Raw genomic sequence first — 26,563 nt, 5'->3', positions numbered from 1 at the left:
CTCTCTCTGCCATAACACAATAATAATTACATACACACGGTAACATTACATACAACAGCGAAGTGCATGTGCGGTGCATTATGGGAGCGTCTGCTGTTCAGCAACCTGACTGACTGGAAGGATGGAAGGAGCGAGAACAGAACATGAGCTGGTGTCCTTAATGATGTTTTGGGCTTTCCTTTTGCAGCGAGTGGTGTAAATGGACGCCGTCGTAGCCTCACCAGGACGCCACCTCGTTTACCTCGCCTCGGGCAGCGCTGTCTGCGGACATTACTCCACGGTGGTACCTGTTTGTTGTAGGCAATCTCTGGTAAGTCCAGCGGCTTCCAGTTGTTCGAAACATCTAATATTATGTCCAGTAAAGTCTGGTGGTCATGGGCAACTCAAGATACCAATGGAGCTTTGATAGAATGTATTTGGTAGGTGTGTATTTATTTATTTACAGATACATTGTCCATGTCTTAATGTCACACTGTAGCCTATGACAGGCTAAAGCAAAACCATAGCATTGTCGCAAAACATTTTCGTAACGTTTTTATTTTATACGTGAATATTGTTCATAGATTGGAGCCAGCAACAAGCAATCATTTCTTGAGCAATAAGGCAAGTTAAGAAACAATTACAGAACAGATTTACAATACTCAATTGTCACACTACTAGGGCTGATGAACTGTTTTCATGGCTGTCTCCTGGAACACTGACAGCAGATATACATTTTACATACATTACATTTATTATGTGTTTTATTTTTAAATAAGCCATTCAAGAAAAGTGTCACTATGGAATGAAAAAAGTCACACATGTTACTATGAAATGAAACATGATCATGTTATTGTGAAAAGGACAAATCATGAAGTGGGAATTAATTCATTAATTTGAAATAAAATGATGCATTTACTTAAACATTTGTGGATATAATTCCATACTGATATAATTATGTATATCACTTTAACATGTTTAGTCCCCCATAAATAGAACGCAATGTAGTGAGCTCGCTCACTCTGTCATCAGACACTCCGGGCACAACTCACTCTGGCCTCCAGTGTCAGCGCTTGCTCTGTAGTATACATGCCCACTGCTACACTTGAACCAATGGGCAAGTTTCAAAAAGCTGCAACTGAGGACAGTTGAGACAGCCTCTGTGTCCTCCAGCATCTTCCATCTTGTGGGTGGGTTCATCCCCTTAGCAAAACCATCCAGAGCTGCTTGCACATTTAACAAATCACGTTTGCTCAGCTGGGGCTCGTTGCCCATCAGCTTACCAATTACATCCTTTAGGCCTGGATGCTCTGGTGTGACTCCCTGGGCAGGCAGTACAGGATATTGAGCTTTGGCATAGACGCCTACTAATGCATGAGCTTCAGCCAGACACAAGATCCGTTTTACTTCTGTCTCACACTCAGACACCTGTCTGGGTCCTGCTGTGGCAACCTTCGTCATACAAAGGTGCGCCATGTCATTTATCAGCAGCAAATGGCGCATTGGAACATTCAGACGTGCACTGTGTTTTATTTCCGCCAGCTGTGAGAGGAGTTCAATCTGCTGACTGATTAACGCAACTCTTCCCAAGTCGGCGTCTGTCAACTTGGAAAGCAGAGGTGGGATTTCGGGAGATTTTATCCCCATCTTCTCTTTCTCCTTTATGACACTTTGAATGTGCTCTGCCAGCATCACAGCAGCCTTCCTCTTCATCACCTCCACATCCAGCTGCGTGCTTTTAATGAAAGCATTGTAGCGCACGCTCCTTCGGACGGGGATGCGGCACTTGGGACAGGACTTTGGTCTGACGGCCCCGCTTTCCTCCGGCGATGCCATCCAGGAGTCAAACCCCGTCACCTCGAAGATGTGATTGCAGTCGGTCAGCTGCACAAAGCGGGCCTTGGGATCGGCCTCTTTGCCGAAGAACAGCTCTGAAACCTCCTCAGCATCGCAAACGCGGCACTTCTGTGGGCATGGCTCCCCGCACATACCGATGCAGGAATGCCCGCATTTCAGCTTCTTGTAGCAGGCGACCTCGCACGGAGGTCTGTCGCAGGGCTCGTGGCACAAGCGAGTGCATTGGTGGTGCTTGCAACGCCAGCCACAGCCGGCAGTGCAGGGCGGACAGGCCTCTGAGCACAGCTTTGGGCATTTTCTGTGGTAGCACTGGGTTTCACATGGCTTAGTGCAGGGTGCGCATCCCTGGTTGCATCCCTTGTGGCACTGGTGGAAGCAGATCAGCTGAGCGTTGCAAGGAGAGGCGCATGGAAGATGTGCGCTTCCCCCCGCACACTGAAAGCAGCTGCCTGAGCAGATGTGGCCACAATCCAGCTCGGCATCGCATTTCTTCCAGCACTTAATCGGCTCCTGCTTATTATCGGCCTCCTGCTTCACGTGACACTGCATGTTCCGTTGGTGGCCGCAGCCGAGAGGGACCTTCACTTTTTGGGGACAGTTGAGTGTGCAGGACTCCCCGCAGCCTCGGACACACAGGTGACCACACTGCAGTGTCTTGTTGCAGGGGACCTGGCAAATGAAACCGTCCAGCGATTGAGAGCAGGGGACCTCCTGCTCGTGGCCACACTTAGGCACCGTCTTGGTGACAATCACCTGGCACTCGCCGCACTCTTCGGAGCACGTCTTGGGGCACCTGTGCCCATCCTGGCACAGGGTCTTGGTGCACGGCTGCGTGCATTTGAACAGTTTGTGGTCGGAGTCGGTAGGGTGGCACAGTCTGGTGCAGACATGGCCGCAGTCCAGCCGGTACTCGCAGGGCACACTGCAGCCCCCGAGTGGCACCTTGAGGAAGTCCTCCGGCTTGGACACCGCTGTGATGGTGGCAGGATGATTCTCGCACCGCAGCATCAGGGCCTTGCCCACTTGCCTGTTGCGGCTCAGCACGTTGATGATTTTGCTCCACAATGGGACTGAGGAGAGCATGGTCATGTTACCGATGCAGAACAGGCCCTTCTTGGCTCTCGACAGAGCCACGCACACACGGTTGGGGATTTTCAGGAAGCCCACTTTTCCCTCCTTGTTGCTCCTGACTAAGGAGAGTATCACAATGTCATTTTCCTCACCCTGGTAGCGGTCCACCACACAGAGGTTGACACCCTGAAATGTGCTCTTGGGCATGATATTCTTTAGGCAGAACTGCTGGCCACTGTAAGTGGTGAGGACAGTGATCTGGGAGGGCTTATAGCCCTGCAACATCAGGTAGTAACACAGAGCTTTCACAAAGGTGGCCTCGTGCAGGTTCTGGTGGCTACGGCCTTCCTTGATGTGCTCTTCCAGATGGTCATGATCCACAAAGAAGATGTTTGTTGCTACCCCCTAAAAAACAAAAATTGATAGTAATTATGCATTTTTATCATGACCTACAAGTACTCATGTTGACATTGTGCATGCCTGGTTGAATTGTGAAAGAGGCCAAACATTATTGCCAGTATAGTAAATAGTTTTGACTATGTTATTACCTGTAACAATGAAAAATACACAATTTCATGTTGACATGTACATTGGTAAAATGCAACGACTCCATTCTGAATGTTTCCATTCTGAGAACACTTTACAGCATTATAGGGAGTCATGTCTACATGGTTCATACAGTACAACACAGAATAATGTTGGACATATTATGCTGTTTGGCGTTAATGTAATACAAATAGAAACACACCCATATCCCTCATTTTTAAATCATTCCATTGTTACCAGTTATTGATTTGTACTACCTTAATATTTTCATACAGATGGACAGAGGAGTGGTTTTCCAGTTTGTCGTAGATGTGTGGTGTCAACAGCTGTGCAATCTCAGGGCGCATTCGGTGCTATGAAAGAATGAAACAAATTCAATATTCAGGCATATCTAGAACGTTCTCATGAACAACTAATAGCGGTTTTCTGGCAGTCAATCGCGATTTTCACAGTTTCCAGAAATTGGCTGTTGTTACCATACCTGGTAGTCTAGTCTGACGTAAGGGACATCCATACGAATGAGTCGCTCAAACAAGGACACCTCCAAGTTAAAGTTCCTGGCGAGCTCATACACTGTCGTGCTGGGGCGGAGCTACAGTGGAGTAAATGAGAAATATCAATCCTTCCACCTTTGCATATACAATGAATTGAATATAAGCGTATTATAAGAAGATAATGAGGTTTTCCTAGGGCTTGGTGACAAACAGTAACAACAATTATCAAATGTTTTTTGAGAGGGATAACAATCTATGACACTATGCAGCATATTGGCTTTATTTGTGTGCTTTTTTTTCTATAATCAAACCATATTGAGTCCTATTAAATGTTTCTGGGAAAAAAAATCGCCAATGACATCCATTGGGTGTCAATAAAACAGGCGATCAAGAAAGGCCATGCAGCATGCGTCACTGTCAAAAACTCAAAAATAAACAATTCAGCATTAATCATATTTAATATACTGACAAACAGAAGTTAAACTGAAGATGGGTACCTGCTGGTGGTCTCCAATCAGTATGAGGTGCTGGCAGGCAGAGGTAAGCATGGCGATGATGTGGGCCTCCAGAACCTCAGCTGCCTCCTCCACCACAACTATCCTTGGCTGGATGCCCTGCAGAACCCCCCTGCATCGAGCTGCGCCTGCACAGAGACAGTATTTATATTTAACAACAATAATAATAATAATAATTATTATTATAATGAGCTTATGAGTAACTTATTCATACATAACAACAACAATAAATATCGCTGTAAGCAGGGATTTCCAGGGTCCAAGCAGCATCAGCAGAGCTGACTAACACAGAGACTCTATGATGGTGGATACCAACTTTACATATATATATTCCAACTGAGATTGTGGACCATCTCTTTGGGACCTATCTGATGCAGCAGTGAATTTTGGAGTATTTCTTTTTATTTTGATCTCTATAGCATCACCATGTGGTTGGATTGTACTAAACTTTAAGGCTGCAGACTTGATGTAACTGGTAATGCACATGCCAAGTTTCATAACTCAAGTCAAATGGTTTTGAAATGCTTAGCATTTTTGTGATAGTCCACACCCACTGCAAATTCATTGAATCGTTATTCGGTCATTTTTGACATAACCACCAGAAACCACTAGAAAAGGAAATACTGGTACAAACGTATGTGAGCTAAGATTATCAAATTTTGTGCACATTTGTGAAATTTTATAGGATCATTTTAACTGTTTTCCAAAAAATTTAATCCAGTAAGGTAGACTTCATGGGTCCTTGAGGCAGATTTGTTGCTCATGAAGAGAGGGACCTGTGCACAGAATTTTGTGACTCCACTGCAAACAGGACATGGGGGCTGGGCTTGTGAATTAAATTAAATTAAAATTTTGTTTCAACTCCTGACATAAACAATAGGAACAATAGCGGACCCATAATAATTATAATAATTATAATAATCATAATACCAACAGTATATAATAATAAATCATAACAACAGTATTATAACAACAGTAATTATAATCATAAAAGTACTTTGATTAATATTATACTAATTATAAAACTAGTACTACCACTGCTGCTGCTACTAGAACTGATATTAATGTAATGCTTCTTTAAAGTGTGTTTCACAGTAGCATAGAATATAAACAAATGCGATATAAGAAATACATGAATAAAAAAGTGAAAAACATTCATCTCTACACTGGCTTACATGTGGTAGTCATTCCGATGACACTGGCGCTCCTGAGAACAGTCTCATCCTCCTGCTGTCTCAGCTCGTCCGTCCGGTCCACAATTCTCTGGTAGTCATTCTCATAAGAAATAATCCAGGTCCTTATTTCTCTGCGATAGATCGCCAGCCAGAGTCTAAGGGTCAGAGCAATCTGTTATTACATACTGTGTGTCAGCCATGTTGAATCTTCAATACAATGACACTGAATTTTAGACATGACTAAAAGAAAAATCTATTCTCTCACCACTTCGTGTTTGAATTTGGTTCTTGTTTTATTGGTAGTGTGTCTTCCAGTCTGTTTTAACCAACAGCCACAGACACTGTCTGATACATGAACACACTATTTCACAATGACCGTAAAAGAATTTGAAGAAAAAATTGTGATTGTTGTGATCTATTGTTGCCTTGATCAGCTGATGGTTACAGCAAATCACCAGCAGATGGTGCCCCAGTAAGAAGTTTTCTTGGGCCTGAACAGAAACAGGTTTTCTGTAGACAAAACTGATGACCAGTTCCTAGTATGTTCCTTCCATCCTCCCTTCTTCCAAGCTGCAGAAAGTTCCAGGCGCTAACAGTTTCCAGAACCATATTACAGCCCATTATTATTAATGAAGAGGCATTCCCAAGGACAATACATGTAATGTCAGGATATTGCCCTTGGTTATGCCACTTCATGAAAATTCACAGGCTTCAGTTTTACTGTTGGAGACAGAACTATAAATGCTATGAATATGGAGCTACTGTATCTGGCTACACTGCAGGGTCTGTGGAAGAAGGTTTACCTGTAGAGATGCCAGCGTTGCTTGTAGGGCAGGGCCCAGAGATCCGTGATCTGCTCTGCTTCCTCCTCAAGCATGTGGTCTTTTTTCTTAAGTTCCTGCTTCACCACGTTTTTCAGCTTCTTCTTCATTTCTCGGGTTATCTGAACAAACGATGACATCAAAACAACTACAATCTCATGCCTGCTTCCATTTAAAATTTTTGTTTTAGGTATTTATAAAACACTTTTGTCCAAGTTTACTTGCGTTCTTGAAAATTGTTTTTAATCGTTTGTATAATTTCAGGGTCAGGGATACTAGGAAGAGAGTTGAACTGGCTTTCTGTTGATCTTGGAATTCAGCAGTTAAAACTTATTAGGGTTTATAATATTTTATATGGTCTCTGTTCAAATTATTTTTTCTAGGTATTTTCATTTTGTTAGGGACTCTCGTGGCTTGAATGTGAGGGCTAGTGTGTGCAACCTGAAACCGCCAATTCGAAATAGTAAGTCTGAGAGGAGGACAATTCTTTACTCCGCTGGTGAAGATTGGAATAAAATTCCAAATGAAATTAAACCTGTCCATATTAGTTCTAAGGAACAGTTGAAAAATTGGCTCCTGCATAAAATATCAGGCTTTTTTCTACTTTTGGACAGAGTTTCATGTCGTATATGTGTTGTACATGTGTTGATGTTATAATGTCTACTGAGAAGCTGTTTTCCTGCCTGCCAAGTCTTCAGGACAACAATGGAAATAAGTCATGTGACTTTTTTTTTTGCGTTATCCTGATATATTAAATATTTAAATTATCTAATAAACTCAATCAGTCAATCAAAGGAGTCAATGAGGAAGTGGAAATAACATTTTTGATGAACGTTAAATCCAACTGTGCACTATTGATAAACAGTAACAGTTTTGCAGCGATAAAATACACTGTTGTGATGCTCTTAGCAGGCCCAAAAAAACCAAGCTCACCTCCCACCCCTCATCGGCATCCTCTTTTCCTTTCTCATCCTCCTCCTCCTCCTTATCATCTTCCTTTGGCACGTAAGCAAGGACCTCCCTCTGTGCGGCCGCCATTCTGTCGAGGGCGCTGTGGATGTACTGCTGCATGTCGTCCCCCTCCATAATTCTCTCTGCCTGCACCAGCTCCGCCTCCTCTGTCACTTGGAGCAGGTCAGCCACGTCTCCATCTCCCTCTGTGGCTACGCTGGTCACGTCGCTCATGGCGTCTATCAATCAACCCATAGTTTTATATATAATCATGACTGTGATAACGTGATAGCCATTTTATGGATTACAAAGCCTCACTCTTCGGCCAAAAGGGGTAACAGTGGAAATGTGTGAAAAATTAATGATATGTGACGATACATTAATAATGCGATACGGCTGAACTGTCGGCAGTCTCTCTCAAAATGTTTAATGTCTGTGCTCTCATAATTGATCATTATAAGAACAACACTTGGTCCAGCATGACAGAATTGTGCTCTGTACCTTCATTGTCCAAAGGCTCAAGCACCGAGAGGAATTCTTTCACTCTCACTAGGTCATCCACTGAGTTTGTGCAGCTGCCCTCCTCCCAGCCAACCTGTTCATCACGACCTTCAGCAGTATCACCTGGAATTTATAATAAAAAAATAGCAGATTATGTAGCCCAGTTATAGTTACAGTACACTGCTTTTAATTACACTTAAAAGGCTGCCAACTAGGCAAGCCCAAGCCATTCTCAGATACGAATGAAGAATAACATCAGGTCTGGCCACAACATGTGGGCTTTGCTGTGAATCATGTGATACAAAGCCTGTGATTAGGATAAGAACAATGTTGCAAAGTTTTAAAAACAGGTTCGGTTACCATGGCTGCTGAAACTGTGTTGAGCACAGTGTGATTGTGATACATCTGGTTACACCCGTGGCCCATGTTCACACCATGTAGCACACCCAGCATTGTCACCAAATGGGAGCGATCATATTATGGAATGTTGCAACATTCCAGCTTTCACGTCACCACAGCAAAACCTAACAAAACCTTTTGCATTTTTACGGCACGTTGATTTTCCCAATAAAATTTGGAAAACATTGGACTTGGTGCCATATTTACTCTGATTTTTTAAATTTATTTTAAATTCTGTAGCACAAGGGCATTCTGTAACTGTTGACTATCTTTCCTATGTTCCAGAAGCAAGTTATGATGAATAGGATGAATATGAAAAGATAATTTTCACTCACCCATTTTCCTGGAGCTGTGACTCAACATGGAAATCCCCAGCCAATCCAGCATCAGGGACTGGGCCTTTTTTCTGCAGGACACACCTCCTCCGCCAAGCTAATTAGGAAGTGATAAATTTGCTCATTGAAGGGAGGTTCTAAAGGTAGCAGCATCAAAACATGGTACTGCGGGCTAAAAAAAAAAAACACAATACTGACCTGTCCTTCTTCAAGCATCACACCATGGAGAGTGAAAATGTATTCTTTGAGCACACTCTCGTGTAGAACTCCCTTAGCTGAGCTTTCCAACAAGGCCGCCAAGCTTTCAATTCTGTTCTCCAAATCCCCTCTTTCTTCCTTGAGCTGTAACAGGAGCATACTATCTATAAAATCTTGATGTGTCAATCCCATGTTATGAAAGACAAATGTTGTGCCAAATCCACCTTAGATTACAATTTCAATTCCAAATCTTCTGCAGCATAGTTGGGGTGTAGCTAAGAACACAAGCATCTAATGTCTGCTACAATGTACTGAACATTTGATAAAAAACATAAAAAGGCTTATATTTATATATGGCTAGGGAGTTATCTTTATTTTGTATTTATTTAAATGTGCCAGTGTGCATTCATAATGAGTTCTAAATTTTGCATGTAGAATTAAATGTTTTAATGTTAGAATTAAATTACATTCTTCGTAAATCTCAAGTAAAAATGAAATTGAACCTGATGACATCACACACAGCTTTCTGAATGTCAGCTTTAGTGTAACTCCTAACTATAAGGCTCTATGAACACAGCATGTCACTCAGCAAAGTCCTGCATCCAGCTCACCTGGGCATGCATGGCTCTCATGTACCCCGGCAGCTTCTGCATGAAGTTGGTTTGTCTCCTCAGTTTAGCCAGAGAGAGCTCCTGTAGGGCTTCATTTGAGCTTCTCCCTCCCACTCGCACCAACACCGAGGATTTACTCATGAACTTGAGAATGCCTTCAGAGACAAAATCCAAAGAGCGCAGCATAAATATGGAACTAAAGAGTGTGAGCAAGGTGAGCAACAGATAGAGCATCACAGTATATGGTGCAGTATTGGAGTAACTGACACAAAATCTGGCCAGTAATTGATACAGCAGTGGTAACCAACCCTGCTCCCATAAATCAACCATCCTGTACGTTTTCAATTAAACTATAATTTGGCGCTCCTGATTCCAATAATTAGCAGCTAGCTAGCTGTAGAATGAGGGGTGCTTTGTTAGGGTTAGATTATAAACCTACAGGGCAGTATCTCCAGGAACAGGGTTAGTTGCCACTGTCATACAGAATTGGAGTAAGTGAATGGCATCAGAGTATCTGACACAATAATGGAATAACTGATACAGTAACAGAGTTAGTGATACAGCATGATTAGTGAGAATAAATTAACAATACATGAGGATAAAAGAATAAGTATAAGCAGATATAGTAACATAAAGAATCTAGGAAACATAGAACATAAATATATAGAAAGGAAGTAGTGCAAATACAGTACCTTCCAGGAACTGATCCAGTGCATGGTTTGTGTAACAGACAACCAGAATAGGAGAACCGGCTGCTGAACGCCACACATTGGCATTGTCCAGAAGAGCCTTCACAATTTTCAGACCAACAAAAGTCTTTCCTAAAAGCAAGAGTTTGATACAATTATCAACCAAAAATAATGGCTTACTAGAAAAAAATACAATTATACACAACAATTAAATGTCAGCATAAGCTAATGAAAAATAATATATATCAGAAAGTAACAATGGCAGTTACTAACTTGTGGTTTCACTTATTAATACAGGAAATTTTAGTATGTTTGTTTATATACAAGATATACTATATCAGATACTTGTATTAATAGTTGTTACATCTACAGTTCCTTTCTCTGCAAATTACCTGTTCCCGGTGGGCCTTGAATGATGGTGAGCTCCTTGGTGAGGGCCAGCTGCACGGCCTTCATCTGCGAGTCGTCCAGTCCAAGCTGTTCTTTACTGGGCCAGTCACTGAAGTTCAGGATATCCCTCACGGTTTGCTTTTTCGTTGTGTCTGACAGGAAGTCCAATGGCTGTCTTTCCAGCCGATTATTGTTCATCAGGGCCTGGAGACGGTAACTGTGCTGATGGGCGAGAAGGTACCTGGGGGGAGAGATATCTTCCTCACAGCTGACGATGTACCTCTGCATGGGCAGGTCCTCCACGGACATCTCCTGCAGGCCCTCCAGGACATGGCGGTAAGCTTCAAAAAAGGCCATGTTCTCCACCATGAGGAACACATCACTTGGAGACACGTCTGCCAGCTTCCTCCTGTTTTCGTCAGTGAAAAAGACAGTAGTGACACCCTTCTGGAGTTCTTTCACATCCCGGTTGGCCACGGTGGCAAAAATCATTGTCCTGAAGTAGTCTGTAGACAAGCACACCAGCGCTCCAAACAGCAGCCGCTTGGAGCTCTCCCAGTTGATATTTTTCAAGTTCTTTCCATCAAATTTAACTCGGTAAAGGATTCCTTTAGGTGTACATACTGGGGCCAGAATGCGTGCGTTGAAGTAGATGCGAACATCATCAAAACGTCGCTGGCGAAGGTCCTTCCCCTCAAATTGGAGCAGTTGGGAGATCCCATCCCTGAGTGGTTTGATAAAGTCCTCGCGAAGCAGGCGGAAGTGTGTGTCCAGGTAGGTTTCACCATCTTGAAACTTCTCACCCACGATGTTGGGCCTCAGGAACGGCAGCTCTGTGGCGTGCATGTCCTCGTACGTGGGGAAGACGGACATGAGCCTGAAGTCCTCCACGCCCTCCTCGCCCTGCCTCCCCAGCAGAAAGGAGTAGTTGTCTGACCGAAGGGTGCCATCTCGCTTCTTTTCCTGCAGGTGGGCTGCCATGTTCTGGAGCTTCCCCAGGCTCTCACTGACATCCTCTCCAATGGTGACCCCCGCTTGCTGCAAGTTGGTGAGCTCCTTCTCCAGGAGGACAACGGCCATGGACACGTCAATGACGGTACTGGAGGGGAACACACTCGTTAGGGTGATGTGCAGGTCGATAATCTTCTTGACTCTTGCTAAATTCTGCTCCCTGGTGTCCTGGTCATTCATGCCTAAGGTTGCACCTAGTGTCATCAAAAACATGGGGATGGTGGTCTTCAGGAACTGGGAATCCTTAACCTCAGAGAGGAGGTGCTGCAAGTTATGCCTGTTGGTCCGGCAGCTGCAGGCCTTGCTGAGGACATCCAGAGTAATATGGGTCAGCTGGTCTGTGGTGTCCTTCCTGTCCAGAAACTCCCTCAGGCCACTCCCTGGAGCAGCCAGCTTCATCACTACTTCTGAAGGCTCCATCTGCAGGATATTTTCCAGGGAGCGGAAGTCTAGCCTCTGGCTGGGTTTGTGAGCGGGGTCCTGGGCTGTCTCACCCCTCCTGGCCCTACGTTCACGGCCCTGGGAGTGGTGGCCAAGGTCAGACAGGTTCGGCTGGCTTACTGCCCTGTGTGATGGACCAAGCCAGTCCCTGGGTGCGCTGTGCTCTGAAGGATTCAAAATGGTTAAAAATAAAATATCAAATTTGACAAATACTGACTAAGAAACTAAAATAGCTGTCATATTATCAAAATACAATATTACTTATTTACTGGTAAATTAGGAAAACACAAACCAAAATACTAAATCAGACCACTTTACAACTAACCATTGCAAACACAAATTTACAGTATAACTTAATTTTCATGTCACTAAAATACTGTTGCCGCAACCTTTCATCACACGGCAGTTTCTAAGTTCGGCTTGCTAGAACAGGTGAGGGAGGTAGACGTGTACTTAAATGGGCAGATTTTCAGGAAACCAACGACTAAGCAATGCGACGCTGTAATCACAGCTGACTGAAAAGGTCCGGTCCTTGGGCAAGGCCGAACAAACTGTGCATCACCCTGTGGGGCTGTTGGACACAGTCAGCACTGACACAGTTCAGATTTTACACCAGACCTTGAGGCTCAACCATGACTAGAACAGTACCTTAATAGGATGATCCACCCAGCAGGGCAACCCACTACAATCCTGACCAGATTACATAAACACAACCGGTCATTAACCGTACCAAACTGGCTCAAGCCCACCCTTACCATTCTTTGTAGCATTGTGGCTTCTGGTGTCATTCGGAGGCCTGTAATTTCTTGGGGTCTTGGGTACACTTGTTGCCGGGACTCCAGATGGATTCCTCATGGGATGGACAGAAAGGTTTCCAGTCCGTGCCTGAGATTTGTTGCGACCACCCCTTCTGCCGTCCTTGTGGGCAAACTGATCCCCTGGGGTGGTTAAGAAGTGAAAAGATCTCATTCACCCATCAACACAATCAGCAGTTACAGGTACACGCTGGGCATACATTTCTTTACTCTGGAACATCTTAGGTGCTTTACCTGCTCTTACAGGCCTTCCTCTCTCCTGGCTTTGCACAGGACTTCCAGCTAGATTATAAGGGTCTGTTAAATCCAGTGAGAGAGGTGAACTTTGCTGAAATACAGCCCTTCCCATACTGTGTTCCCGTCTCCATGGTGATCTCCCGACCGCCTCTGCCTCTCTGGCATGGGACTGCGACCTGACACCTCCCCGCCTGTTCTGAGAGCCGCCACGAGGGGCACCCGTTCGCCAGTGTTCATCTGCAAAAGAGACTGCTGCATGACATCGGCTTATCATTGCCGCAGCTGAAGGAGGCAGCTGAAGCAGCTTAAGGTACCATCCTGAAGCTGGGGGTATGGCACAAAATTCTGTCTGTGAAAAAAGTCTGTGAGCCCTCTTCCCCAAGCAAACTTTTTTGTGCAGGCCTTTTGAGGGCCTGCCACTCCCACCTTAGGGCACTGGGTAGTCAATTCCAGCATTCCCTCCACTCTGAGTCCTCTAATTGCAGCCATGCCCATTTCCTTCGGGACTTACACTCACCTTCCCCGTGCGATCCTCGACTTGAGCTGCTGCCAGGGCCCTGGTGTTGGGTCGGCCTACCCCCTGTGTCAGAAGAGGACTTACAAGTGAACTTATCTATTAAATATCAATGCAAACAAGAGTGATTTGCAGATAAAAATACACTAGACCCGAATGATAATGGTTTTCTTGCACCTCACAAATGTCCCAGCAGGTGGAGCACCTCATATTATGTAAATGTTTGGTACATTACGCCGTAAAGCATACATAGAAACTGGAGAAGGTGGGAGGGGCCAGACGGTGAAAACTAGGAAGTGATGCGAAACAGCCCATTTCCATCGGGACTTACACTCACCTCTCCCATGCGATCCTCGACTTGAGTTGCTGCCAGGGCCCTGGTGTTGGGTCGGCCTACCCCCTGTGTCAGAAGAGGACTTACAAGTGAACTTATCTATTGAGTATCAATGCAAACAGGAGTGATTTGCAGATAGAAATACACTAGACAAAAATGATAATGGTTTTATTACACCTCACACATGTCCCAGCAGGTGGAGCACCTCATATTATGTAAATGTTTGTTTCATTACGCCATAAAGCATACATAGAAACTGTAGAGAGTGGGAGGGGCCAGGCGGTGAAAACTAGAAAGTGATACGAAACAGTCCATTTCCATCGGGACTTACACTCACCTCTCCCATGCGATCCTCGACTTGAGTTGCTGCCAGGGCCCTGGTGTTGGGTCGGCCTACCCCCTGTGTCAGAAGAGGACTTACAAGTGAACTTATCTATTGAATATCAATGCAAACAGGAGTGATTTGCAAATAAAAATACACTAGAACCGAATGATAATGGTTTTATTGCACCTCACAAATGTCCCAGCAGGTAGAGCACCTCATATTATGTAAATGTTTGTTACGTTACACCATAAAGGGTAGAGGGTAGGAGGGGCCAGGCGATGAAAACTAGGAAGTGATGCAAAACAGCCTCTACTGCATATGCTTGAGGTCCAAAGAGCTGTCTGCCCATTTAATTCAGTGTAGAACCAAAGAAAACCTCATCAGTCCATTTTTTGTGATCATTAATTTCATTGTGTAGAGCAGTTTCAGAAACAATCGTTGTTTTGGTACAGAACTCTTGGCAAACTATTTATTAAAATGTGCATATCATATGAAGCGTAATGGTTGTCAATAGAGTTTCAAAATACCATCGAGGACGTTTTATTTTGCCTTCAAATGTCTGATATTCCCCATTCACTTTCATGGGAGCTCCAATGTATTGCCCTCAGCACGCACAGTACAGGCTTACTTCCGGGGCTTCACAATCTAAGTTAGCTGAAGGTGTGCCTTCCTGTCTAGTTAAATATGCAGGTCTAAAGTATTACACATACTTGCCCTGTGGAAGTCCTCAATCAGGTTTATATAGTGCCCATTACATCACAGCTCCAAGCCCACACTCCACCCATGATTTTATTGCCTCGTGCTGAAGTCCCTATTTACTTCCCAGCACTCATTGCCTGGCAGTCGGGGGGTTGCCGGTTCGATCCCCCACCCTGGGCATGTCGAAGTGCCCCTGAGCAAGACACCTAACCCCTAATTGCTCTGGTGAATGCGAGGCATCAACTGTAAAGCGCTTTGGATAAAAGCGCTATATAAATGCAGTCCATTTACCATTTAGAAATTAGAGTACGGTAATATAGAGAAACCGCTACTTGATAAACCTGATTGACTATTTTGGCACTGGAGACTAAAGAAACCTACGTGTTTACGAAGGTTTTATTTTTAAAAAGTATGTTCAGAACAAGACCACGTATCTTTATAAAATGCCCCGAAGTTTGTATGCAACGCGCTATATGTCATAATTGATTATAGTATTACCATCTTCTACAGCACAGCATGAATTAAAACTCTACCAGAAATGAACTCAAAAGCCCTAGTAAATTCAAGAACACTTACCACGTTGGCCTCCGCGACCAGACATGTGAAAAGACACAATTTCCTTCTATGTTGCGGTTGGACCTGAGTAACGAAGGAATATTGGCATCGTGAATATACCTGGCTACAAGCGCTTTGAATGAAAATGGGTTAAAATCTCACCCTGACATTTTCGTAAACGAAAAGGTCCGATTTGTTCTGTGAACTGTTATTGTGCGCTGACGAAGTATGCATTTAAAATAATTTCCTCGATAACTGTTCCGGGTAGGCTAAACGGTGTTATCACGAGTGCGCACTTACTCCACACTATGTAATTCAACATAAATAGGCTATACCTGGCATTAAACGCGGTGTAAAAAAGATACATAAATGAAAATAAATCCGGCTGACTCACCGAATGCTCCTCGGAGAACTGCTTCTAGAGTCTGGGACGCTACCCGGTTTATGAGGCTTAAGTTTCGATTTCTGACGAAATGAAAGTCATTGTTACGTACACCTTACAGTATTCTACGGAGCCACTCTAAGCAAAAAAAAAAAAAAAAAAAAAAAAAAAAAAAAAAAAAATATATATATATATATATATATATATATATATATATATATATATATATATATATATATATATAAATATACGTGGAAATCCGTACTCTCGGGTTTGCAATATAGCCTACATAATAATAATAATACATTTATTTTATATAGCGCCATTCATGAACTCAAAGACGCTTACACAGTGAAAATAGTGCTGTCACCTGCACGCAGAGGCTTTTTTTCTCTGTTTTTTTTTACCATCGTAGCGAAGAGCCTCGGCTGCTTTATTTAGAGTATTTTCAGTGGTCTGCCAGTAAGTAGGTCTAGTGCGTACTGCAAGCCGTTTTAGCGTTTATTAGCGTGACCGGATTCACATTACAGATATCTGTAATCCATTTACGACTAGTGAAAACATTAATTTAAGATAAACACATTTCGACTAGTCAAAATGTTAATTTTAAGATATCTGTAATTACATTTTGACTAGTAAATTACTTTTGTCATTAAGTTATATGGAACCTCCAATTAAAGATATCTAAAATTCAGTTTTGACTGTCTAAAACGTTAATTGTAGATATCACTATTTAAATTATTAGTAGTAGTAAATTACCAGTAGTTTCTCCGATTCGATCACGCGACCGAGTGAGATGAATAAATTACAACTGTGGATGGTTCAGAGTCAACTGACCTGCGCGTGTGTGTGGGTGGTGTACAGAATTCATGTACAGTATGAATTCGGCGTTGCTTGTGTGTCATACCGTGAACAACCAAAAGATGGCATCAACTATACTAAAGGTACTCCTTAAAGAGACAGTGTTTTTGAGTTTTACTTCAGTTTTGCTGTACGTGTTCAATTGGTCCAGACCAGTCCAGTCTTTATGTGCAATAAGCTTCTGACAATCAACAGCCGCTACTTATATTACGCCAGTGCTTCTTTCCTCCAGCGCAACAGTCTTAGTTGCATGGATCACAGAAGTAGTTCCAACTGAAAACAAGATAAAATGTTTATGCTGGCAGGTCATCAGATACTAATGTAAATACATAACATATTCTTCATTGCACACAAAAACGTCCTTGGCCTATTGAAAACATATACTGAAATAAAATTATATATAAAAAATGGAATTATCCCTTAAAGTCTTTGATTGTCATGTTTGACACTTAAAGAAAATTGGTTTGAGTAATGTAACAAATTGTTATGTATATTAAATATTGTGTCTATGCAGGTTTTCACTGCAGTTTATACTGTGACTGCATATAATAAATTAGACATCATGAACAATAAAAAGCACATTTCTGCACAATTCTTTAAAAATAAAATTAATGTTAAGAGGTTAAAAATATGACCATCAATGTAAACTGGCCGAGCAGTTTCCAAAGTTTAAAGAACTGAGCATCACAAAGAAAAGACCCAACACACTTGCCAGTAAAAAAAGAAAAACTCTGTATTTTTTTTTTCTTGATCACAATAAATTGGATGCCAAGAGCAAAATGTCTTTGAAGATGGATGGCATGGGGGAGGGGGAGGGGGTACAGTTAATTCCACATGTGGTCAGGGGCAGTAGAATGCAGCATCTGCCTGCAGAGAGGAAAAAAATCCCTATTAGGTCCAATGTAGCTCAAGAAGCCACAGAGGCCTCTATACGTCAAATTACTTCCGCTTCCTGTCATTAAGGTCTTTGGAAGAACACCAAAAGCAAACTTCTTGTGAAGAGTCTTCTTGTCTGTATTTGCCTGTATCTGTATAAAATAAAGAAGTGAGATTAAGAAACACCTGTCAAGACATGCTAACATGGTCAAAACAAGGAAGACTATTTGACAAGACACAAGAAGAAAACAAAAATACATATTATAAGTAGGAAAAGAAAATTAACCTATCAAAATGTATTCATGTGTAGCTTGGATTCATCTTTTTATTATACTGTGCTCCATACCCATACAGCATGTTTCAGCTAATATCTCCTAGTACATGTATGTTTTCCATATTGCACATTAACTACACTGTAAATGGAAGATGGTTTTGAACCGGAATCTACATGAATCTGTAAGGATTCTTTGAACAGAAAATAACAATGGAGGAAAAACATTTTTGCACACCCAGGTATACAAAAGCATCCATTGCTGGAGACTTCCATGCTATGGAATACAGTTCTGTAAAAATATTTTCATGCAGAACAAAAGAAAAAAATACACTGACAAACAAGTGCAAATTTCTGAAAAATAAACCTCCACACTACAAAAGAAAAACACAAAATTATTCACTGAATCAACATGGTTACCAGGAAACAAATGTTCCAATGAACTTTCACAAACATACAATAACAAATAAATAAATATAACACATTTAGAGAATTTGGGTATTTAAGTTCCAGTAGACCTACAGTATGCCATTTTTGTATTGGTTTACATCAGAACACAATGATCATCCTTGTTCTTCAGGAACAATATCCTTCAATGGGTAACAATGTATTCTAAAGCAGACAAATCCAAATCACAACAATGGTAACCAAACAAAGTGAGAAAATATAATGAGAATAATTTGACCAAAATCAATTTTATGAAAGGTATGCAGTTAAGATGCAACGTCTGCTTTTTCCCTCATAAAAAAGTTTACATGTGACTTTCTGATCTGCATTACAATAACTCATGAAATACTGGCTGAATCTGCACATACAGTTATAAAAGGGAACGATAAGTTAAAATTTAAATAATTGCATTAATGCATTAACTACTAAATATGAATAAATATGGAGAATATATTGTCAATGCAGAATGAAATTATTTATAATAGCCAAAATCTACATATTTGTAGGAACATGTTTATAAAGAATTTACCATTTAGAGGAACGTTTGACTTTTGTACTGATTACACTTGATCGTGTTTGAAATATAAAACATGGCTGAATCAGTATTTAAACTAGTTTGTCAAGATCCTGAATGCAAATTTTAATTAGCATATCATTTTGCATGTCATAATACTACGTATATTTTAAAATTTGAAATAGAAAATACCATGAGAGAATATAGATAATAGACACGTTAAATAAAAAGATAGTGGAGGTTCCATTCTGGAATTGCAATAGATTTCTTTTGCAGATTAATTTTTAATTTTTTTTTAATTTTTATTTTTTACAAACAGGAGATCAACACCATGTGCTAATTTATCATTCTAGGATAATATTTTAAGAAGACTTTTAACAAAACCTGATGAATCCAGATGTTATAGGATTAATCTCTTCTTGACCTGGAATCTCATTCACTGGAAGAAAATATTTATATATTTTGTTTAACCCTTTATTTGTATTTCCCACATTAACTGACATCAATCCCCATCTACTTATTCCATGAAAGAGGCAGCTTGGTCGCAGTTTGATTTTGTGCAGTAATGTGAAACAGAGAGGCACTGCTATTGGCCAATACTGGTAGTCTAATATCGGTTATGGATATTTACCCTTGCATTTTCATATTTTACATTTATAATATTCATACATGCTTAACTTAATATTACCACAAAACATTCATAACCATATAAAAAAATGTTTGGGCAGGAGCGTTTCCTGGACTCAAATTGAGTTTGTTTGAGGTGCTCTTTGGATGGGATAAGTATAGACATCAAAATCAAAAATAAAAAATAAAAATAAAAAAAACTTAATATGACCATGCCACGATAACAAAGGCATTTTAATTGTTAAAAAGAGAGTGCCTTGGAGTTTTCTTTGATTTTCATTCATAACCATATATTCAATCCACAGATGAAAATTATAAATACACAAGGAACAACTGGTTATAGAAGTGATACATTAATTAATATTCAGCAACAATTATTGTGTATTGTCAGTCAGTGGATTGAAGTGTGCATGTGTTGGTAAGAGATGCACCAAGATATGCATTGGTTTCTTTACACATCTTCTAATGACATTAGAAGGAATGTGAATTATTGCTGAGAGCAATTTGGACCAGAGCCTACTACCGCATAATCCGGGTTTGCCTACAGAAGAATGATTTGTGCAGTAGGGGAGTTGTGTGGCAAAGAAGTGTTAGGGAACACATCTGCATCTCTGCGTTTGAGCGGGTGGGGAAGGACAGCATGGGGTTGAGATTCACAGAGATCCTAAGATGGGGGGGGGTGTGCTGGTGACTTTATCTGACTTTCGGCATTCCAAGGTGGGAGATTATTACCCTAACGTAGGGAGAGAAGTGAACAGACCAGAGGGAACACGGAGTAGAAGAAGAGAAAAGAAATAGGGAATACAAATATCATACCAACACATGCATACTTTAAATACAATCATCAACTGCCCAACAGTATAACAATATTGTATAATACGTAGACATACTAAAAATAATAAGTACACCATATGACCATGCCATCACATGCAGATGCAGCACTGGTTTCTGAGGGATGTTCAAATGCTCAAAAAAGTGCATGAATACTAACTTCATATGCAAGACCCGCTTATGAAATGGAAGCAAGAAATTATTTCTGAAATAAGGCATAAACCTTACGTTTATGATATAATATGCATATTAAAAAGGAGTTTTTGAAATTAACTTTACATTTACTGGAAAACACTTTTTGGAATTTGAAAACGAATCCCAGGCAAAGTGATCAGTTCAACGCAGAAAGCAAAAGCGACCGACTGTAGCATGTGAAACCAGGCACTTTCCCTGGGTTCCGTTTCTCACGGGAACACCCTCAGTGCATTTACATTTCTCATTGCCATGCTCAAAACACACAATCACTAGCGTAAACGCTACACAAGCACAGTAACGTAAAACTGAACAAAACTGTCAACAGACAACATAACATACGCATTACAGTACAAAACAAAATCGGTAATAAATGGTTGATCATTTACTTTCAAGCTCACAGAGGACAAAAAAAACAGCAAAACATTTCCGTCGTTGTCAGTCTTACCTTGACACTGCCTCTTAGACCCTAGTTGTGTTGTATTCAGTCTCGAGTCTGCTTAGAGACCCAATGAGACAGAACCTGCAAGGTTATTGCTAATTCATTTAATTTGACACTGTGCGGGAGCATTCACATTTGTACACGTGAGCTGCCATGCATACAGTATACTTAACCATCAGTGCTCAAGCTGAAATTGATTTGATATACATGAAGAAAATTTTTTTTAAATTCAAACGAAGAAAAGAGTAAAATCAAACCTATAATACAACACATCACTGCATAATAAGCAATAGGGGGTAAGCAGAGTTCAGATGTTGTGTGCACTTTAGATATTACCATGTACAGAAGGGCAACTCTAAATGTGCATTGCTTTTAGTATCCAACAGTAAATCGAAGTGTAAAATGATAAAAGTAATCTATTTTTAGTAGCACTTTTATTAAATGTTCTCACTGTATTGTTGATCATTCTTATGATTAATAATATAATGACATATTCGTTAATTCTTTAATATTTAAATATTCAAATGTGCAGTATAATTAAATATTTGTTAATATATTCTCATTCTCCTATATGTAAGTGTGCAAGAGCTTTCATTTTAAAAACTACTTTAGTAAAAGAGAATAAATGTTAAGCCATTCAGGTGAAAGGAGCATTGTTGTGTCTGCATCTGATAAAACCATATGCTATTTGAAAAGACAGAACTGGAAATTTTGCCAAAGACTTAAGAATTACGACAATCCGGACAGCACGGTAATGCCATTGGCTGGAAGCAATGTCAATCGACACCTCCCTCCCCTGAACCTTCCGGCAGAAAAATGAATCGCAGGTGTGTCAGAGGCGGAAGGGAAAAATAACTTGAAGGAAAAAAGCAAACAAAACGGTACTGGTGAACAAAAGAACAAAGAACAAGAAAGAAATTATATGAATATTTTCAGGCAAAAATAAAATAAATGATAACTAAGACCCCCTACCCAGGCCCCATGCAATGAAGGGCCTTGTCAAAAATCAATGGATACTGACCGCTGGCCGTCCCTGTCGTGGCGGGTCAGCCTGTGGCTTGTGGTGGGCACGCCCTCCAGGTCATCGTCCCCACCCCCGTCCGACCCGTCGGCGTCGTCTTGCGAGTAGCTGTGCTTCATCACGAGGATGTTCCTCCGGCCGGTGGGCGGGCCCAGCACCCTGATTGGCTGGCCCTGCACGTCGGCCGGGAGCGCGGGGTCGCCGCGGGCGCTCAGGTTGGCCCGGCTGCCCCTCAGGCTGGAGCTCTGGGAGCCGCAGTGGTGGTCGTGGACGCACTTGGACGAGGACCAGCGCAGCCGGTGGTAGTTCTCCAGGTCCTCGGCCAGGTCGGCCAGGTCGGCGGGCGTGGGCGGGCCTGGCGGGCCGGGCGTGGCCGCTGCAGAGGCGCTGCGCAGGGTGCACAGCTCGTAGTGCGGCGGCTCGAACACCTCGTGGAACATGGTGGGGTCGAAGTCCTCGCGACGGACGATGTACTTCTTGCGCGGCTGCTTGATCTGCACCACGACGGACACGATGAGGAGGATGAAGACGATGGCGCAGGTCACCCCGATGATGGCCAGGTTGGTGTTGTTCAGGTTGTCCAGGATGTTCGCTTTCCGCTTCTCTGCGTGGAAAAACACAAAGAGCAGTGACATCACTTCTTATTTTCCCCACTGCTCCCTAATTATATTTTTTACAAAGTTTTTCCCTTTGTCAGTCAGGTTCTGCATGTTTCCATTAACAAGCAGCAGTTCCTTTTTTGTGAAACAGCTCAGATATCTGCCTTGGCACAATGGTAAGAGAACTCATATTGCAACCAGAAGGTTTAAGGTTCAAATCCCAGCGGGGCACTGCTGTCGCGCGTAGGTCTAGGCCCCTGCCGTTACCCCCGGAGACTCTCACCTTTGCAGTGGTTCTCGTCCCAGGGGTAGACACAGTTCTGTATGCCGTTACACACCAGGGTGTGGTTAATGCACATGTTACTGTGGCAGAAGAATGTGTCTGACTCACATGGTGCTGGGAAAAAAAAGAAATATGAGGTTATGAACAGCTGTACATACACCCCTATACACAAACTTACTCTAGTATTACACGTGCACAAGTCACACTACAGTACTCTACACTTAGACACCTGGCTCACACTCCAGTATTACTCATCTAAACGCCTCAAACTGCAGTACTACACAATGCACACACCTCATATTCCAGTGCTACACATCTCTTTCTGCCTCACATTACAGTACTACATCCACACCTGAACACTCTGAACAATGATGCATACAAAATGGTAATGCATACATACTACAACCATTAATTCCTTAAACTCTTATATTCCTAAAAATACAAACAAGCATAAATCGTAAGTAAATAGCAATGTATTTGTTAATCATGCAGAAATGCAATCATTACAAGTCATGCATATTCCATTCACATTTGCTAAGAGGAAATGAGTCTCTAATAAGCTTCCCTTACGTCTGAATCATAGTCAGCCAACAGGAAGAGACAGCAGCATCTAATTAAAATACTGAAGGTCACTTAAAAAAAGCACTTTCAGTTACTAATTACTTTAATTACAGAACAGGCAATCACTGTTTACTAGTCTCTTTACAGCTAAAAATGACGCATATAATCAATAGTTTCAATTACAGTGGTCTTTACAAATGACATAGCCAGGATTTAAACCAGAAAGATCAAGGGTGTAGAGAATCATATGTGAGACAGATTTTCTTCAAATATCTATGATGACTCACAGAGTGTAACAATAATGAGCAATTTAAAATGACTCATCTATCTTTTCTTGGAGACACATTGGAGTTCCAATAGAACCAATGACTCTATGAAATCACAAGGCCAGTTCTTCTGCTGGCCACATGGTGGAGCCACATCACCGTCCACAAATCAATGCTGGCAAAATCTCAGCGGACACTGATGACTAAGCTTGAGTGAAAATAATTCATGGCAGTATCATCATTTAATTGCCCTGTTGCTCACACCAGACCGTGTTCCCTTGGTGTATCAATTAAATAGTAATTGACTAGTTGGATTAAGGCCGATGTGGCAAAGATCTTACATTTTAATGTCATTTCTGTGTGTTGGGTGGGGCACCACCCCCAGTTATCTGAACACTAATATCATGTTTCCATAAAAAAGTCCCCGCATCTCAGCACACAATATAGGACTTCAGACCTTCACATTGTCAAAACCTTAATATAGTGTTTTAAATTCAGTAGATAAGCAACAGGGTCTGGAGAACTGGACTTGAAGAGGAAGGGTTGCATGCATTAATGGAAGAACATATGGTTGAACTACAGTTTAAAAAAGAAAACATATAAATAAAACATACTTTACAGCAAGCATGAGTGCCAAACAGGCATACAATGAGAGACAGAGTAAAAGTAAGTTTAGATGTTACATCAGCATTTGATACCACCATACTTGGCTGTGGGCATGGACTTCTACAGATCTGTGTCGTTTTGACCATATGCAATTCAAACACTGCCAATGAAATGTTGGCTTTACTGCAGAATCCCTTTTAGAAGGTGGTAGTAAAAAAAAACAGTTTAATAGGTAAAGCTGGGTAATACGTACAGAGAGACAAGGCGAAAAAGCACCGTTTTCTTCCATGTTGAAGGAGCGAACACGCAGATGCAAATGGCTTTTCAGTATGGAATCTGTATGGGGTGCCTCCTCTTCAGACCCAAGAGAGAGAGCTTGTGAGGGGAATTCGTGAGGAGGCGTTTCCCGGGCAACGGCATACCCCCATGCTCATTGAGCGGATTGGCTGCGAGGTGAGAGCCAAGGCATGTAGCCGAGCAACACCACCCCCCCCCCCCACCCCCCACCCCCCACCCCCACCCACCCCCTGCAACCCCGACCCTCCTGTCTGGAGCCATTCAGGACCGGCTCACCATCAATGATGCACACTTTCCTCATCCTCACCCCCTCCCCCCCCCCCCCCCCCGCCCCTTTCAAAAAAAACCCACTCACTGCATTCACCTGAACTCCCCCCCCATCCATCCCGCTTTGCCTGTTTCCTTTCTTAATTCGTTCACTCACTCACTAACTCACTTGCTCACTCATTCTTTTTTTCCCTCTCTTTAATTATTTGCTCTACTGGACAGAGACTCAGTCATTCATCACCTCTAACCCCCCGCCTGCCCGGTGAGGCACTTAAACCCAGTCTTGAGAGAAATGTGAATGAATGTGGCGTGCCCCGCGCTGCGACGGCTCTACAGGAAGCAGACCCTCTACTTCCTTTTTTATCTCCATCTGTATAAATGGAATTAGGCATGGCTGAGGTTCGGGGGGGGGGGGGGGGCAGGGACGGGGGGCGGGGGGGCGGGGGCAGCCCCAGACAGCCTGAGAGGGAAGGGCTGTTTGATCCCTGCAGCGCACGCTAACGACGGAGTGCGGAGCTCCGCGGCCGCGCCGCACCGCACCGCACCGCACACCAAACGCCGCAGCACATCCTACTCAGCCCTGTACACACACGCTCCGACACCCTGACTCCTCAATGGATGACTGGGCAGGGAGGGACAGAGGCGGGGTGGGGAGGGGAGGTGGGGAGGTGGGGCTGCTGGCTGATAAAACAGCTGCAGAAACGCACATTTCTACACGCACACTGTTTATTCATTAAACAGCAAACAGGAAGCTCCTCGCTGCATTCCTTTTCAGCCGCACACCTGCACTTAATTGGCCTGCCAATGGCTCCGGTGAGCTCCTTCTGCAATCACATCCAGCTGTTGATTGGTATGTAAATTACCTGGAAGTGAGGATCCTCTAAGCATCCATGCATGTCCAGGTACTTCTGATTTATTACAATGTAAGTATGGTTTGTCCTAAACACCACTTCCACAGCAAAGGTATACATTTTAAAGAGGGATGAAGACTCACCCATCAAAACTGGTCTTGAACCAAATTTTCAGGTTCAATAAAGTAGGGAACATACCCTTATAGCAACAGAATATACTGATACTATATCAAAAAAAGAAAACTACTGCCACAACTGCTACTGCTACTCCTTAGTGTATTAATATTAACATTTTAAAGTTTCCACTACTGTTATGTGCAGCTACGCTCACAATAGGAAAATCAAAAGGAGGAACCTTGGATTTGTATTTGTCAGGAAACCCTAAGAGACTAGTGTAAACCCACAACATAAGTCACACTTACTTAGACGGCCTAAATATGATTCACCACTATGAACAGCATGCATCACTTATAACATCTGTGACAGTTACATTCACAATCTGCTCACGTCATATTTTTGTTCCGAGTCATTCTTACATTCTAATGTATCATGTTAAAGAATGATATTGCCAATATATAACATATTATATATCCAGGCAGTCCATTAATGTTGTATGTTTCCTGGAACAAATTGATAACAGCAGATCAGGAGATATGGGCTTTCAATTACAAAAAAAGAGAAAAAAAATAGATGAAAAGATTTTATGAGGCCCATGACATTTTCAGCGATTCCACCTGTTTCTGTCCTATTTCTATTTTATTGAATTCACCGCTGTCTGTGTCGCAGACTCGAGTGCCTGATGCTCACCTTATTAGACAGTGACTGACCGACCTGTTCTTCAGAAACACAAGCCTTTCCAGATCAATACGTTTATTATGGAAATCCTGTTAGCACAACAGCTACTGT

General features: G+C 42.3%; 2 protein-coding genes across 9 annotated transcripts in view; both read right to left on the bottom strand.

The window, feature by feature from the left end:
• Positions 1 to 413: 413 nt before the first annotated feature.
• On the bottom strand, positions 414 to 16,691 carry LOC118232895 (NFX1-type zinc finger-containing protein 1-like). 4 transcript variants are annotated; one of them, XM_035428126.1, is made up of 21 exons: positions 16,605 to 16,691; positions 15,858 to 15,928; positions 15,485 to 15,547; positions 14,222 to 14,284; positions 13,888 to 13,950; positions 13,554 to 13,616; positions 13,034 to 13,273; positions 12,740 to 12,922; positions 10,535 to 12,148; positions 10,146 to 10,274; positions 9,454 to 9,608; positions 8,843 to 8,986; positions 8,645 to 8,741; positions 7,911 to 8,033; positions 7,392 to 7,648; positions 6,441 to 6,580; positions 5,638 to 5,792; positions 4,445 to 4,590; positions 3,935 to 4,045; positions 3,711 to 3,806; positions 414 to 3,312 (listed from the first exon to the last, which is right to left on the bottom strand). In XM_035428126.1, exons 3-21 carry the CDS (start codon positions 15,507 to 15,509, stop codon positions 997 to 999), a joined length of 6,120 nt encoding a protein of 2,039 aa, XP_035284017.1. In that variant the 5' UTR covers positions 15,510 to 15,547; positions 15,858 to 15,928; positions 16,605 to 16,691; the 3' UTR covers positions 414 to 996. The 4 variants fall into 4 exon arrangements, with proteins under 4 accessions (XP_035284017.1, XP_035284019.1, XP_035284018.1 ...); XM_035428128.1 differs by lacking the exon at positions 13,888 to 13,950; XM_035428127.1 differs by lacking the exon at positions 15,858 to 15,928 and having other exon boundaries at positions 16,605 to 16,668.
• A 723-nt stretch (positions 16,692 to 17,414) lies between these two features.
• Positions 17,415 to 26,563, bottom strand: part of LOC118234640 (neuropilin and tolloid-like protein 1) — a 45,782-nt gene continuing 36,633 nt past the window's right edge. The window contains exons 8-11 of one of the 5 annotated variants that reach the window (XM_035431324.1): positions 22,810 to 22,923; positions 21,928 to 22,531; positions 20,913 to 20,987; positions 17,415 to 17,734 (exon numbers count right to left, since the gene is read on the bottom strand). In XM_035431324.1, coding sequence (XP_035287215.1) covers positions 20,927 to 20,987; positions 21,928 to 22,531; positions 22,810 to 22,923 — 779 coding nt within the window. In that variant the 3' untranslated portion in view covers positions 17,415 to 17,734; positions 20,913 to 20,926. Of the gene's footprint in view, positions 20,988 to 21,927; positions 22,532 to 22,809; positions 22,924 to 26,563 lie in introns of all 5 variants that reach the window. The other 4 variants (XM_035431325.1, XM_035431322.1, XM_035431323.1 and 1 more) reach the window with 4 other exon arrangements.

This window comes from Anguilla anguilla, chromosome 8 (assembly GCF_013347855.1).
Source record: "Anguilla anguilla isolate fAngAng1 chromosome 8, fAngAng1.pri, whole genome shotgun sequence".
NCBI classification, from domain to species: domain Eukaryota; kingdom Metazoa; phylum Chordata; class Actinopteri; order Anguilliformes; family Anguillidae; genus Anguilla; species Anguilla anguilla.
The sequence above is the reverse complement of the archived record's forward strand: the minus strand, read 5'-3'. Positions and strand labels throughout refer to the sequence as shown.

Coding starts and splice junctions, on each gene's coding strand:
- LOC118232895 (XM_035428126.1), bottom strand. CDS start 15,509: ATGTCTGGTCGCGGAGGCCAACGTG. Junction 8,987..9,453: donor TGAGAGCCATGCATGCCCAG/GTGAGCTGGATG, acceptor CTCCTGTTACAG/CTCAAGGAAGAAAGAGGGGA. Junction 5,793..6,440: donor CAACGCTGGCATCTCTACAG/GTAAACCTTCTT, acceptor TCTGACCCTTAG/ACTCTGGCTGGCGATCTATC.